The 13,464-nt window shown below is 53.9% G+C and overlaps 8 protein-coding genes across 8 annotated transcripts; 3 read left to right on the forward strand and 5 right to left on the reverse strand.

Moving 5' to 3' along the window:
* Positions 1-234: 234 nt before the first annotated feature.
* On the reverse strand, positions 235-1,785 carry RHO25_008514 (uncharacterized protein; the record flags this gene model as incomplete). Its single annotated transcript, XM_023600649.2, has 1 exon — positions 235-1,785. One exon carries the CDS (start codon positions 1,783-1,785, stop codon positions 235-237), a length of 1,551 nt encoding a protein of 516 aa, XP_023448995.1.
* Positions 1,786-2,272: 487 nt separating this feature from the next.
* On the forward strand, positions 2,273-2,806 carry RHO25_008515 (uncharacterized protein; the record flags this gene model as incomplete). Its single annotated transcript, XM_023600650.2, has 2 exons — positions 2,273-2,428; positions 2,486-2,806. 2 exons carry the CDS (start codon positions 2,273-2,275, stop codon positions 2,804-2,806), a joined length of 477 nt encoding a protein of 158 aa, XP_023448994.1.
* An 802-nt stretch (positions 2,807-3,608) lies between these two features.
* Positions 3,609-4,481, reverse strand: RHO25_008516 (uncharacterized protein; the record flags this gene model as incomplete). Its single annotated transcript, XM_023600651.2, has 1 exon — positions 3,609-4,481. One exon carries the CDS (start codon positions 4,479-4,481, stop codon positions 3,609-3,611), a length of 873 nt encoding a protein of 290 aa, XP_023448997.1.
* Positions 4,482-5,149: 668 nt separating this feature from the next.
* Positions 5,150-7,219, forward strand: RHO25_008517 (uncharacterized protein; the record flags this gene model as incomplete). The annotated part of the gene is made up of 1 exon (XM_023600652.2): positions 5,150-7,219. The coding sequence occupies one exon, from the start codon at positions 5,150-5,152 to the stop codon at positions 7,217-7,219; it is 2,070 nt and encodes a 689-aa protein (XP_023448996.1).
* A 349-nt stretch (positions 7,220-7,568) lies between these two features.
* On the reverse strand, positions 7,569-7,949 carry RHO25_008518 (uncharacterized protein; the record flags this gene model as incomplete). The annotated part of the gene is made up of 2 exons (XM_023600653.2): positions 7,569-7,750; positions 7,847-7,949. 2 exons carry the CDS (start codon positions 7,947-7,949, stop codon positions 7,569-7,571), a joined length of 285 nt encoding a protein of 94 aa, XP_023448999.1.
* Positions 7,950-8,408: 459 nt separating this feature from the next.
* RHO25_008519 (uncharacterized protein) lies at positions 8,409-9,053 on the reverse strand (the record flags this gene model as incomplete). The annotated part of the gene is made up of 2 exons (XM_023600654.2): positions 8,409-8,535; positions 8,596-9,053. The coding sequence occupies 2 exons, from the start codon at positions 9,051-9,053 to the stop codon at positions 8,409-8,411; spliced, it is 585 nt and encodes a 194-aa protein (XP_023448998.1).
* A 564-nt stretch (positions 9,054-9,617) lies between these two features.
* Positions 9,618-11,037, forward strand: RHO25_008520 (uncharacterized protein; the record flags this gene model as incomplete). The annotated part of the gene is made up of 4 exons (XM_023600655.2): positions 9,618-9,763; positions 9,875-10,181; positions 10,256-10,392; positions 10,443-11,037. The coding sequence occupies 4 exons, from the start codon at positions 9,618-9,620 to the stop codon at positions 11,035-11,037; spliced, it is 1,185 nt and encodes a 394-aa protein (XP_023448761.1).
* Positions 11,038-11,237: 200 nt separating this feature from the next.
* RHO25_008521 (uncharacterized protein) lies at positions 11,238-12,407 on the reverse strand (the record flags this gene model as incomplete). Its single annotated transcript, XM_023600656.2, has 1 exon — positions 11,238-12,407. One exon carries the CDS (start codon positions 12,405-12,407, stop codon positions 11,238-11,240), a length of 1,170 nt encoding a protein of 389 aa, XP_023449000.2.
* Positions 12,408-13,464: the final 1,057 nt, after the last annotated feature.

The following is a 13,464-nucleotide window of genomic DNA, read 5'->3' on the forward strand; positions in this document are numbered from 1 at the left end:
GTATTTGCATTCGTCCGATCGCGTTTGGAGTGACAGTGAAGGATCTCAGAGAAATCGCAGTCTGCACATTCGACCCTACGCCTCCGAGCATTTTCTATTGCTGCAGCCAGAATTTGGATGGCGCAGTCCTTGGCCGCCACTCAGACTTCGGCGCTCTGTCATTCAACTCAACATTGCAGCTTATCTCAATCTCGTCTGGTGGCATCCAATACCTCTACATTGGCTTCAAAGACTTCACTTGTTGAACAGAACCACCTCACCACTCCGTCCATACCCTCTCAACCTCTCCAAAACTTTCTTCTCGCTCAACCCCATCTCAACACAAATCGCATCCAAGCAATGCTCTCCATCGAGGAAACTCCTCAGCTTTTCATCTTCTTCAGTCCGAACCTGATCTGCACTTCGCTGACTCTTACTCAACGAACTTGGATGAGGCCCCGAAGGAGGTGTAGCCCAGCCTGAAGTCAGAGCAGCCTTACGCCAGGCGCGCTCGAATTCTCGCACAGCATCGTCGCCGGAGCGAGTCGTCGCAGTGTGTCCTGAACGGAAACTTTTCTGCGTGGTGCCGGCGGACCGACGGGAGAGGACAGGTGAAAGGGAGCGTTGGGGAAGGTGGAGGGGATGTGAAGAGGAGAAGGCATATTTGTGGATGCGGCGTAAGAAGCCTTTCAAGAGTCCGAAAGTGATGAGTCGGCGAACATCGATGTTGGCGAGCTGGGTTTTGTGGGTGAGGCAGTATTCTTGTAGTTGTAGACCAGGTTGCAGGTCGGCGTAGAGTGCAATGATATGCTCTCGGGAGGGTATGATATTTCTCTCGCTGCCATTCGTCTCGGACTTGCGACCGTCTTGCTGTTTCTGAGGCTCCGACTCCACGTGAATGGCGATATACTTCCGGCACTCATCCTGCAGTTCTTCATTATTGAAGAAATCCACCACTTCCGGCGTGCAAGCATATATCGCTTGAAAGTGGAACACATCCAGCAAGACCGCTCGCCCGTGATACACCAGCTCCTTGACCGCTCGCTTGACCAACTTGATTTCCACATCGGCTAGCTCAGCAATTTTCTTTACGTGCCTGATACCATCGATGAAACCATACATCCTCTGCAGCGTCAGATCCCACGTCCACTCGCCCGGATCCGGGAGATTCCTCACAAGCAATGGAACATCCCAACTCCGAACCCTCTCTGGCGTCCGTTTCGCAAAGTCCTTCTCCGTTTCCAACCTCAAGTTTAACACATACAGCCCGTCTTCTCCCTTCACGCCATCCACTCGGGTGCATGTCTCCCCGTAATGATTCAAATCCTCGAAGATTCTCTCCAACACCATGAACACTCTACCTTTCTGCACGCCGCCCTCGACAGAAGTATCCTCCTCCCCAGACGAATTCCGACCGGGATGGTCTTCTTCATGCTGCAAGACACATCCTTCCCATTCTAGTGCAACGCAGAACTTGGCAATCTTCTTAACAATTTGTTCCCAGGGTTTCGCATCTTCGTATTCGTCTAGCACAAGGCAGATGTTGAATGTGAATCGATTTCGGTCGTAGTCTTCATGTTCCAGGCTGATGGGATATCCGAGAATGCGATGACCATTGTTGCATATGGACAGCGGGGAATTGCAGAGGTCGTAAGGAGCGATGATATATGAAGACACTTCACTCCAAACGATCAGAGGTGGGTTGGAGATGGGATCAGAGGACTTGATTGTGTTCGGAGGATATTGGTGGATGACACTGGGACCGCGCTCAGGGTGAAAGCGCGCATAGAAGATTGCTTGGAGCATGATGATTGCTGCAGAACGTGAGACCTTCCGGGCCTCTTGCTATGCAATGTCTACATCCTTGGCATCTCAAGCCATTGGAGTCGATGCCGTGAGAGTGTGCTCCGCTCTGCTGCCTTGATCAGCTTACGGCTAGATTCTCGGACACCGCGTGGAGGTCGCGTGTGACAGTCACGCGTAGTCTGTCCCGAATGGTGGTGGTGTGCGGTAACTGCACTCAGCAGTCGGTGGCGGCGGCGGTGAATAAGCAGGGGCGCACGGACGCGCGAGCCAATCGAACGTCATGGAAGCTGCGGTTCACTTTTGGGCTCGCCTGGTCAAGACTCATCATTTGCCGCCAACCACTGACTTTATTCTCGACACAAACATCCTCACGCGACACTTTCACAAAGCGAATCACCTCCCACATATACCTCTCAAACAGTCCGCGGCAATCGAGCGACCGAACTCAACTACTCACACCACACCTACAACCCCCACCATCAGCACAATGTCGGACTGGGAGACCACCACCAAGATTGGCAGCAAGGTCCGCGGACCAGGCACCGCCCAGCGCGAGACCACCATCAAGGGCAAGAGCGCACTCAACGCTGCTCAGCGCAGCGGCGCCATCCTAGCCACAGAGAAGAAGTACTCCACCGCAAACGTAAGCTCCACAAACCACCACCCCTTCCTGCAACATTCCTAACACTCTCAACCACAGGCCTCTGGCAACCCCGAAGGACAACGCCTCACCAAAGTCGACCGCGCCGATGGCCCTGTCGCCACGAAGAAAGTCCCCGACGATGTCGCCAAAGCTCTTCAGCAAGCCCGCACTCAGCTCAAAAACCAAAAGGGTGCGACCATGACCCAAAAGGATCTCGCCAGCAAAGCCAATGTCGACGTGGCAGTTGTCGCCGCTTTGGAACGTGTAGGGGCCGACTTCCCTGCCATGGACGCCGTGTTGAAGATTCAGAAAGCTGCCAACGTGCGGTTGACGGGGAATAACATTGGCCAGCCAATGCTGGGGCCGAAGAAGAAGTAGAGGGCGTTTCCTCGCGAAAGGAGAACGAGTACAGATACGAGGGTTCTTTGGATGCTTTGGGTCATGCTCTGCGGGTCTGAGACGAGACTGCTCCTCTGCTGTGCTGCTCGAATGAGAGCAATGGCCACGAAACATAGTCAAAATGTTACGTGGCATGATGAATTAGCGATGAGCGATCCGGAATGGCGAATCAATAAACGCCATATGGCTATGCTGTTATGAAATACATTGTACGATTCAGTCTCGCGTCTTTCGTTTGCACCTGCCACTCGAAATGTGAGAGTTCTGGCTGTAGTGGTCGGCATGTGCCGAATGAGACCTGTCATAACTTCATTAGCCAGCATAGCTCGTCTGAACTACCACCGCGACAACAGAAATAGAACTAGGAGAAGGCGCAATGCATGTTCAAAACATATAAAATTCTCATTTGGTTTCGTTGTCTGCGTAACATCCCTGGGTATCTTTTCAAAAGACAATAACGACAAGACTCCACCTCTACAATGCAACTGCAAAATGTTCCCCTTTCTGCCTAATGCTTCCAAGGTCTCCTTCCCCAGTACTCCTCGAATCCTTCCTCAGTACTCCTCGAAAGGATAGAATCGCCAGTCCTATGCATCTTCCACAAAAACACCTCAAAAAGATGCAGTCCTCAGACCAAAAAACCTGTACTCCGCGCTCGCTTCGAATGACAGCATTTCCCATGCACATGAAACTCCTTTGCACTAGAGATAGTACAGCTCGGAATGCTGACATGCTCCGTCCCAATCAAGCACAATCTTGGTCATGCGCGGTAAAACGTCCTTCACACATGCCTCCGCTTTCCTCCCCTGTCCCTCCCATCGTCTTTCCTGTCTCCGTTGTCGTTGATGCCAGAAATATCGAAGAAGTCGGGGAAGGGTATTTTCCGCTTCGTGCCAGATGCTGATCCAAGGTTGAAGTTTAAAGTTGGAGTGCGGTTGTCACTCGCTGCTCGTCGGTTGTGGTTAGAGCGTCGATTCGAGCGGGTAGATCGCGGTATTATGCGGACAGCATTGTCTGCAGCAGAAGGAACCGATGTTGGTGCGTAAGCCTGTACAGAAGTGGTGCTGTTTCCATCCAATTCCATGTCTCTGTCGTGATTGCCATGTGGATATGCGTGATTGGACTGAAATGAGAACGTGGTCTGCGGTAGTTGTTGCTGTGGTGTCGGTTGTACAGGCAGCTGAGCTTGTGGCGGTTCGGAGACGACTCGTCGTTGAAGTGGCGTATCGTCCTCTACCGTGAGTTCGCTGGTCGCAGTGGGCAACACTGGTCGTCTCTGCAGTTCCGGACTCGAGCTCCTGGTATCGTCCTTTTCCTCTTCCTTGACTGATCTGTCCTCATCGTCCTCCTCGGTTGTGTTGGTGGCCACTGTACCGGCCGAGAATCCACTGCCATCCAAGCGGGCAGTCGCCCACTGACGCACTCGCCAGCCTTCGCCGTCCATCAATCCCATGTTCTCCTTGTCCAGGAAGGCGAGCAGGTCGTCGAGGGCATCCTGGTATCCTGCCGTTCGAGCCTGCTTCTGTGAAGTGACGGCTGTTCTATAGAGGTCGGTAACCGATCTAGCGGCAGCCTTGAAGTCTGCAAGCAAATCGTTCGGCACTTCGCTGCGGTTCCGGGGAAGAGACGTCGACAGTCTCTGCATCGAGTCCATTGTTTGCTGGGTGCAGAATGGCTGTCGAGCCGCAGTCGGAGTAGTTGTCAGGCGTCAAAGGAGTGAGGAGCAGGAGGGAGGGCGGTGGTGGGACAACAAGGTGTGACGGAGTCCTGTGACAGTCTGCTCCCACGCCCGCTATAACTAGCGACCGGGGTGGATCCGTCAAGCGAAGAATCTTCGCGCAAAACGGGCGGCCCAACGTGCTCGCGGCTACAAATGGCGGACGGCTGCGATGTAGTGTATGGTGCAGCGAGCGCAGTCTGCAGTGACGGTTGAATGCGTGTCGCAGACAGCAGAGGCGGCTTTGTTGTGTTGTCGCAGACAGTAGTGACGACTTGCACCGCTGAGCCAATCGAAGTGCCACATCCGTCGCAGGAGAAGTCTCGCCCTCAGGCACACTGGCACAGCAGCCGGCACGAGCGCGAGCGAGCGCGAGGTGGGGGCAGCCGTAGCAACAGGGATCGCAAGTGTTTGCGCCCGAAACAACAGGGATTTGCGTCATCCATCAGCACGCCTGGACAGCGAACGCCTGCACCGCGCTGAGCCTCGCCGTCTCCAACCGCCGACATATTCTGCCTGCGCTCACATTCGCACTGACTCACATAATAACATGTGCACAGTATTTGAACACGATCGATAGACAGAGCAGCACCACACCACCGAACATGGCCTCCGTGACGAGCCTCGACCAGGACATGCGCAACCTGCGTCTCGCGCGATACACCCCGCAGGCAGCCAACGAGGCCCGCCATTGGATCGAGACCACCTTGGGAGAGTCCTTGCCAGCAGGCGACTTGCTCGATGCGCTCAAGGATGGCGTCGCGCTCTGCAAGCTGGTCAATCTGGCAGTACAGGGCAAGGCCGGGGCCATCAAATTCAAGACCAGCGCAATGCCCTTCGTGCAAATGGAAAACATCAGCCACTTCCTGAGAGCTTGCGAGCTACCACCGCTGAACATGCCCGCGCACGATCGCTTCCTGACTGTCGACTTGTTCGAGAAGAAGGATCCCGCCCAAGTCCTGCAGACCATTGGCGCGCTCAGCAGGCAGGCGCATCAGATCAATCCATCACGATTTCCACACACGATTGGGCCCAAGAAGTCTGGCTCAGTACAATCCCCCGCGACCACAGGCAATGGCTTCCGAAGACCTGCCAGTCCGACGAAAGCCGTCCCGTCATACATCCCTCCCACGAACCGTGCTATGAGCCCGACATTGACCGGAGGATCAGCTGGCTCCCAACAGTCAGCCGGAGGCACAAAATCACCGACAGGCCCTGTTAGTAGTTGGAGCAAAAAGAGCGATGAAGGCAGCACGGCGCCGGCTTGGAACATTCACCAGTATGGCTACATGGGAGGTGCATCGCAAGGCAATCAAGGCATCAGCTTTGGGGCGAGGCGTCAGATTACTAGTCAGGCTCCCGGAGTGCCCAGCTTAGCGGAGAAACAGAAGCAGCGTCAAGAGAAGGAGGAGGCTGAAGAGCGGCAACGGCAGCAGGCGCAGGAGGAGCGCGAGCAGAGGGCCCGAAAAGTACAAGAAGAGGAGGAAAGGGTCAAGCTCGAGGAGGAGCGGCGATGGGAAGAGGAGACGAAACGACATCGCGAAGAAGAACGACAACGACTTGAGCAACAGAAACGCGAATGGGAGCAACAAGAGCGGAAGTGGCAGGAGGAAGAGGAGATACGGAAGCAGGAAAATGCCGAGCTGCAATCGAAGATGAGCGTCAAGAGACCACCAGAGAAGCCTCGTGTGCCCTCATCTGGCATCCTACGGGGGCAGACATTGGCACAGTACCAGAAAGAGCAAGCAGCGCTGGCAAGCAAGCCTTCCGAACCTGCTGAGACACCCGAGCAGCAACGGGTAAGAGAGCTCGAAAAACAGCTGGAGGAAGCTCGTGAGCGCGAGCGGCAATACCAGGCGGAACGTGAAGAGCGTTTGAAGAGAGATGGGACGGGAGAGCGGTCACGACCAAGCACAGCTGAGACGGCAAGACCGGGAAGTGCATCGCAAAGTGATGTTAGCTGGGCTGGCGATGAGCGAGACTTCCAGCGCAAGCAATACCAGTCGAGTAACGATACGGCATCCTCGAGGCCAGTCCAAGTGGGTGCGACACGGCCTCTCCCGAAACCTGCAGAGCCCAGTCTGCCATCACGACCACTGCCTCAACCTGCAGCAGATGCCGGCATTCCACCTGCTGCATCACAACCAATGCTTCCGGCAAGAAACCAGTCCTCTCCATTTAACAAATCACCGTTTAGCAGGCCACTTCCGACGCCAGCCAAGCAGCCCGAGCCCGAGCCTTTTGAGCCAGAACAGCGCAAGCCTAATAGAACGGAAGCCTTCCTCTCTTCCAATGCAGCACCGACCACCGCAGGACCGCGCATCTCTTCAGCACAAGAAGCTGGTGACACTTCGCTTGAGCAGCAGAGACTACGCGACTCACGCGTTGCCTCGCAGCAGAAGACCAAAGCTGGAGGCTGGGCGAGTAAGTCTCTCCTGGAACGCGAAATGGAACGAGAGCGAGAACGGCAGCGCGAGTGGGAAGCCGCACAGGAGTTGGCCAAGAACGCCCCTCGAGATGCCAGCCAGGGCAGCGGGCCTGCTCAGTCATGGGACGTCAACCAGTATGGATACATGGGCGGTGACAGCCAGAATAAAGGCTCCAGTGTGGGGAGTGGCATCAATATCGGTGGGAGGAGACAGATCGCTCCGACTGGTCCTCGTCCGATGAAGTGATAGCATATAAAGATACCAAGCAATGCAGCGGTCATATTTTCGTGCCTTCCGTTCTCCTGGTTTCGCTTTTCGTGATGTTCAGCCTGTTATCCAGCTTCTGGCGCCGTCTCCTCTTCGTGGGCCTGGTGGAGGTACAGCCCACTGCTTCCTGCGTTCGACACCTTGAAATCCATGCTCTTCCTCATCTGCTTTCATGACATCGTCCCTCGCAATTCCAATCAAGCCATCCTGGAGCTGTGAAGTCGGACGCGTCGCGCAGCGGTTGTGGTGCTTGCTTCAATCTTCCAATCCTACGTGCGATCTCCTGTCCCTCCTCATATCTTTGAGCCCCATCCTCTTTCCTTACTCCTTAATTCACCAACCTATACATCCCCAGTCCCGCACAAACCACACTCGTTGCGACAATGGCGACTTTGCGCGGGAATATTTTGAATCGGGATCCGGATTTCAGGATGACGGATTCTTGTTCACGGAGCTGTTTCATGCCGGAGTAGTAGGTGTAGGCGCCGAGGCCGACGAAGGCGGTGGAGCCTGCAAAGTCATTGTGTCAGATGGAAATTGTGCTTGAGAAGAGATGACATAGGAAGTGGACGGGAGGTGTGATGGTGTGGAGATGTAGTCGCGTACCCATTATTCGACATGGTGTGCAGTCGTAGTCTTTTTGTTGTTCTTTCAGAGTTTGACTGAGTTTTATGTCGGATGAGAGAGGGAGGTCGGTGTTGGATGCCATGGTTGCTGATGTGATTGTGGGATGATGTGGTTGTGGTCGTCGTGGTAGCAGAGATGGAAGAGCTACTGCAGACTTGACAGGGTTCAGAAGCAAGTTCGGCGCCGAGGAAAGACGGATTTCGAACGAGGGAACATGATCAGAAATGATATTGAGAGTAGAATCGGACTGGTATTGTTTAATTGATCCATCTGTGAGGACGTAGAGTTCTCATTTTAGGAAGCTATTCGACCCTTGTTTGTGCTGTAGAATGTCGTTCTAGGTGAGGCATGCATTTATCATGCTCATGCTCTGGCAGATGCGGCAGAGCGCCGCCAGACGCTCTCCTGGCATCCCATATGCCATCATTATGTAGTGTATCATATAAGGCCAGTGTTGTGACCTTATAGCATGCAAATCTTCCAATGATACGCGTCGAAAATTCCAGCCGTCGAACGGAAACCGATCTTGCACCCAAAACTGCTAATTGTCGACTGGAAAACCGTTCTGCATTCCACAGCATCCTCCCCCCTGGCCAGGTTTCATGAAGCGGACAGAGTCAAGATCCTTCGAAGTTCTCACTCGACCGCCGCCGCCGCCACCACCTGAGCTGGAACAACACCATTAGCGCCTGCCGAACCTTGACATTCTCAGAACACCACAGACTTACATTCGACCTCCACCATACTTGCTACCCTTCTTGTTGCGCACTCTGTAGGCGCCAAGTAGCACGCCTCCTAATATCGCCAGATTCGCAACGAGAAGGTGGTGGATCTGGCGATTCTCGTACTTCACGAGGAACAGAAGCCAAGCGTAGCCAAGAAGTCCGCCATAAATTCCGCTGTACTTTGCCTTCTCCCACTCGGCGTCCGTAAGTCTGTTCGTGAAGATTTGTGCGAACCAGGCTAGGACCGCCATACAGAGGCAATATCCAATGAAATCGGTGCCATCTTGTGCCGGGTGGATGATGTAGGGCTTGATGAGAACATATTCAGCCAGTGAGGCCAGTGCGATCAGTTTAGAGGCCGACATGGCATTGTCGAGAAGCACTTCGATGCTCGAGCAAAGTCGACTTGGTTGCTTTGTGGAATGTGTGTTGCCGATGGAGAAGGATTCACATGCACACATGCGGCGTCGGTGCACGGGCGTTGTTTGCTGCGATCCTTCAGAGCTATTTTGGGTAGCACTTGCCGGTGCCTGTTCACTTCTTGCTACCAACGATCTTCACAAGTACACCGTCCATCTCAGACATGATCGATCTGTGAATTGCCGCTTAGATCCTCGTGCCGCTGCGAGATCTTCGTCTATCTCGTCATTTGCATGAGATGCTGGATGATCATCAATATGGAGTCGAAATGGTAGCGGGTCTGGCTGTTTCTCGAAGAACCCGTAACCCGTGTCTGCTCAGAATCAGGAGAGAAAAGGTCACGCTATATCTTTCTTCGTCTCAATGTCATTGGAAAGAATGTTGCAGTTGTGAAGGCATACACCAACAGATGAGGGGCTCCGCGGAAGGCAGAAGTCGCGTGGTGGGGCAAGTGTGATCCCCACTTTCTCACGCGACGCTGTCGCCATCGTCGTTTCCAGGTAACTCATCCACCCTCGTGCACGCCTACCACTATTGCTTATTCCAAGCATCTTCATCGTATTCTTCCTAGGACCGATGCGCGCAGCGGCGTGCTGGCCAGCAGAATGGTGCGCATCCTGGATCTTGACGACGAGTGCGACAACGACACTCAGCCTCCATTACCCCAGCACGCCGTAGTCGTAACGGTCGGTGACGACAGCAGACACAACCCCAACTTGAACACCTTCACCTCGGCGTTGTCCTGCTATCCGTGAGTCTCGCAGTTGTTGCTCCTTTAAAGTTGGCATATTCACCATCTCTTTGCTCCGCATCGTCAAGTCCCTTTTGCCTGGAAGGGAGACTAGATCTGACTCCAAAGCAGTATTGTGGCCTCATTGGCGAGCTATATCGATCTCACAACTCTGAGTGATCTTGCTCGAACATGTCGCCAAGTCCGTGCGAATCTCCTGCAGTATCGTACCATGCTCATACACAAGACCTTGCGATGCCACAATGAGAGTACAGATCCTGGGCAGCGACTGGGCGATGCTCTCAAAGCCAGCCGTGATGCATGGACTGCATACGGCAGACATGGCGTCAAGATTGACCGTATCACGTCTGGTCGTGTCGGTGCTTGTGCCAGAGACATGGTCAATGAATGCCGAAACTGCGGCAAATTCATGTGCAGAGTATGCTTAGTGATAGCCAGGTCATCTTGCTATTGATCACCGATTCGCAGCATCGTGTACTGACACTATCGCAGAACTGTGTGATCAAAGCCCCGCCAACTAATGCGGTGAAATTGCGCCATCGCAGATTGTGTCGAACTTGCATGAAAGCGCCGTTGGATGCATTGACAACTGTCACGCAGGCATTCGATGAGGATGGCAATCGTGTTGAGCAAGTTCCCCTATTTCTTAGTTGAAATCCTCTCTGCTGACCATATGAAGCTCCGAGGATATTTCCGTACACGAAATTCGGAGCTACGCACGCGATCCTTGTAGCTGTTCCGATGTTGTCTGGATTTGCCACCCCTGCGGCTACGCCATCCGCACGACTGATACGACCTACGATCGTGGCTGGAAATGGCGAGGCAGATACTCGCACTGCGGCGGCATCGGCGCTGGCCTTGGCGAAGGCAACGAAGGCGTCGAATGCGGCAGAACGCAAGATTGCTTGGCCGCAAGAATGGTCCAAAAAGATGTCGAATGCGATGCTGAGGAGCTCGCAGCCCTGGAACTCGAAACGGCCAAGGCAGTGTCTGAGGGCCGTCATTGGAATGGCAGTAGCTACAGCACTCAGGAAATGGTCGGGATCGGCGGCAAAGTCAAGACTAAGCTGAGGAAGATGGTTCCAGTCGGTGCCATTGTCAAGGAGTATGAGGATGAACGCATCACCGAGCGATACCTGGAGCGAGAGCACAACGGGTCGAATCGAAGCTGGTGCTCCTGGTGCTCGCGCGTAGTTGCCGGCAAGAAGGATCTGGACACTGCGACGCGATCCACAGCAAGCGTCTCATCTGCCAGCTCCAGTGATTCCGTGTGAGGGTTGCCATACCAGACGACTCTTACCTCTAGAGCTACATCATGATCTGAAATCCTGAGTGCACCAAAGGGGCCAAAGAAACGACAATGCTGTCGGGCATTACGATAGCATGTTGTAGCATGATTTAAATCTACTATTGTTACAAAAGTCATAGCTTCGTAAGCTTTCCTTTCATGTCCACTTTTTGACAAGTATATATCTCATGGCGACCACATGCGCCCCGCGCACGACCAGACATCGCCATCCACCCATTCGCAATCTTCAAGCCACGCCATCCAGGCGCTTGATGTGATGCGGTTCTCTCGATCTTTCTTCAGTGCCAGTCGGCAGCAATCTACAAAGTCTTGACATGCCGCCAATCTCTTTCGAGGCACAGGATCCATTCTTGCAAAACCTATAGGATCGCCGCTCTTGATAGCTTCGCGAAGCATAAAAGCGTTGCCGTTGCACGCAGCAGTATAGGGTGAACTGCCGACCATGATGCTCAAGAGCGTAATTCCCAAACTCCAAACATCACTTGCACGGGTCGGGGTGTTTAATTCTTTTTGAAGTCGTAATTGCTCGGGCGCCATGAAATCCCAGGTGCCTCCCGCGTTTGTCTCGGCATCTCCTTCAGCAGGCATGAAAGCGGCGGAGAAGTCGATGTAGCGAGCCCGGATCACGGGTTTCTGCTGGGAGGTGTGATGCGAGATGTCTAGCAGGACATTCGCAGATTTTATATCTGCATGTATCACCCCACTGGTGTGTAGAAATTCGAGGCCGGCTATTAAATCGTAAGCGATTCCTGGGAAGAGATTGATGACTTCCAGATGTCTTGCGACTTCAGTCATCTGCCGCAGGCGACTTGACAAGTCATCGAGAGAGCCTCCTATCACGGCTTCGAATACCAGGGCATCGCAGCGTTCGTCCAGGCCATAGAAAGGTACGATATACATCCGGGAATTAGATCGTCGCTGTAGACGAGACAGAATGCGTGCTTCTTGAAGGAATACATCTTTCGCGTCCGCGCGGGCGGGAGTCTTGACAGCAAATAGAAGAGGTGCCGAGGGTGCTCTAGGCTTTCTAAAAAGCCTCCTGGAGAGACTGGGGCTTGACGGCGGCTTGGTGAGCTTCTGCTCAGCAAGATAGACTCTACTCCAGAGTCCTTCTCCAAGCAGCTTCGCCCGTTCCAGTTCATAGTCAAGCTTGCTGAAATCAAAGGGAATGAGAGCAGGTAATGAAGACTCCAAGGATGTTCTTGCGCTGGACAGGTTGGTCAATGGCGTCTCAAGAGAGCCAGCAATGGTGGAGAGATCCGAAAGTGTGGTGTCGATGGAGCTTCGTGGGCTAAATTCTTGCACGATGTCCTCGACTTCATCTTCTTCAATCATGTTTTCGAGCATGCTCGGGCTTCGAGGACTCATAGAGGTGTTGTCAAGGGTGCTTGATTTGTGCCTGAGACGCGCATTGTGAAACGTCCCAGCGGGCTCCAAGGTATCATTATGACTTTCGCTATAAGTTCGGACGCGGAGCGGTCGTGGCCTACTCCTTGGTCTATGTTGCGGCGATCCGTTTGATTGGGATACGTAAGTCGACGATGACGGGGGGGAAGGTGCCATGGTCCGAGGTGAAGATAGTGGCTCTAAACGTCTCTTCCCAGCCAGATCCCAGACCGGTAAATCCAACGGCCGTGCCCTGCTGTAGGAATCCTATGCCTCACAGCATGTCGTGTTGTGGAAGCAAAGAACGCACGGAAAGATTAGGGAAGCGGGCCTAGTAATAGTGGGATAGCCCGCAGGCAGATTGCATCGTGATGCGCACGGGGAGGGGAGTGAAACAGAGAAAAGGTGAGGTCACGGAGGATGATGACTACCGGTCGAAGTAGCTTTTCGGCATACCGCATTCCCAAGGACACCCATCGTAGCGTGGCGTCAGTAGCTTGTAGGCCGCGGCGAACAGAGTGCCAGCCACCGCGCAGGCATCATGCCGAGCGCTCATCTCGTGTTGGATTCCTCTTCCAGTCGTGGCCATGGTCCAGCACGCAGTTCATTGACTTTTGGCGAGCGGCCCAGCAGCAGGCCTGAGGTCGTAGCTTGCTCTCGTCAACGTGCGTTGTCGCGCTGAGCTATTGGTCGAGGTGACATTCACATACCTGGCGGCTGCAGCGCGCCCGCAGGAACGGCGGCCGAAGAAAAAGCCTTGGATCTCGCTCGAGCCAGCGCACGCCCTGTGCGATTCGCTTATGTTTGTCCGATATGAGCTTGCTTTCATCCGCACTTGTGAGATGCGCTGAGTTCGAAACATGTTTCTGCATGCAACTTCCCTTCGAGCAAGACTCGGTCGCCGGTACAGTGGAGAGTCGGTCTCAAATGCGCGATCTGCAGCATTGCATCAGGGATCCGTGGCTCGACGATGACCGTGGCCGCACCGACGCGATGAAATAGATCA

This window comes from Cercospora beticola, chromosome 5 (genome assembly GCF_033473495.1).
Source record: "Cercospora beticola chromosome 5, complete sequence".
Lineage (NCBI taxonomy): Eukaryota > Fungi > Ascomycota > Dothideomycetes > Mycosphaerellales > Mycosphaerellaceae > Cercospora > Cercospora beticola.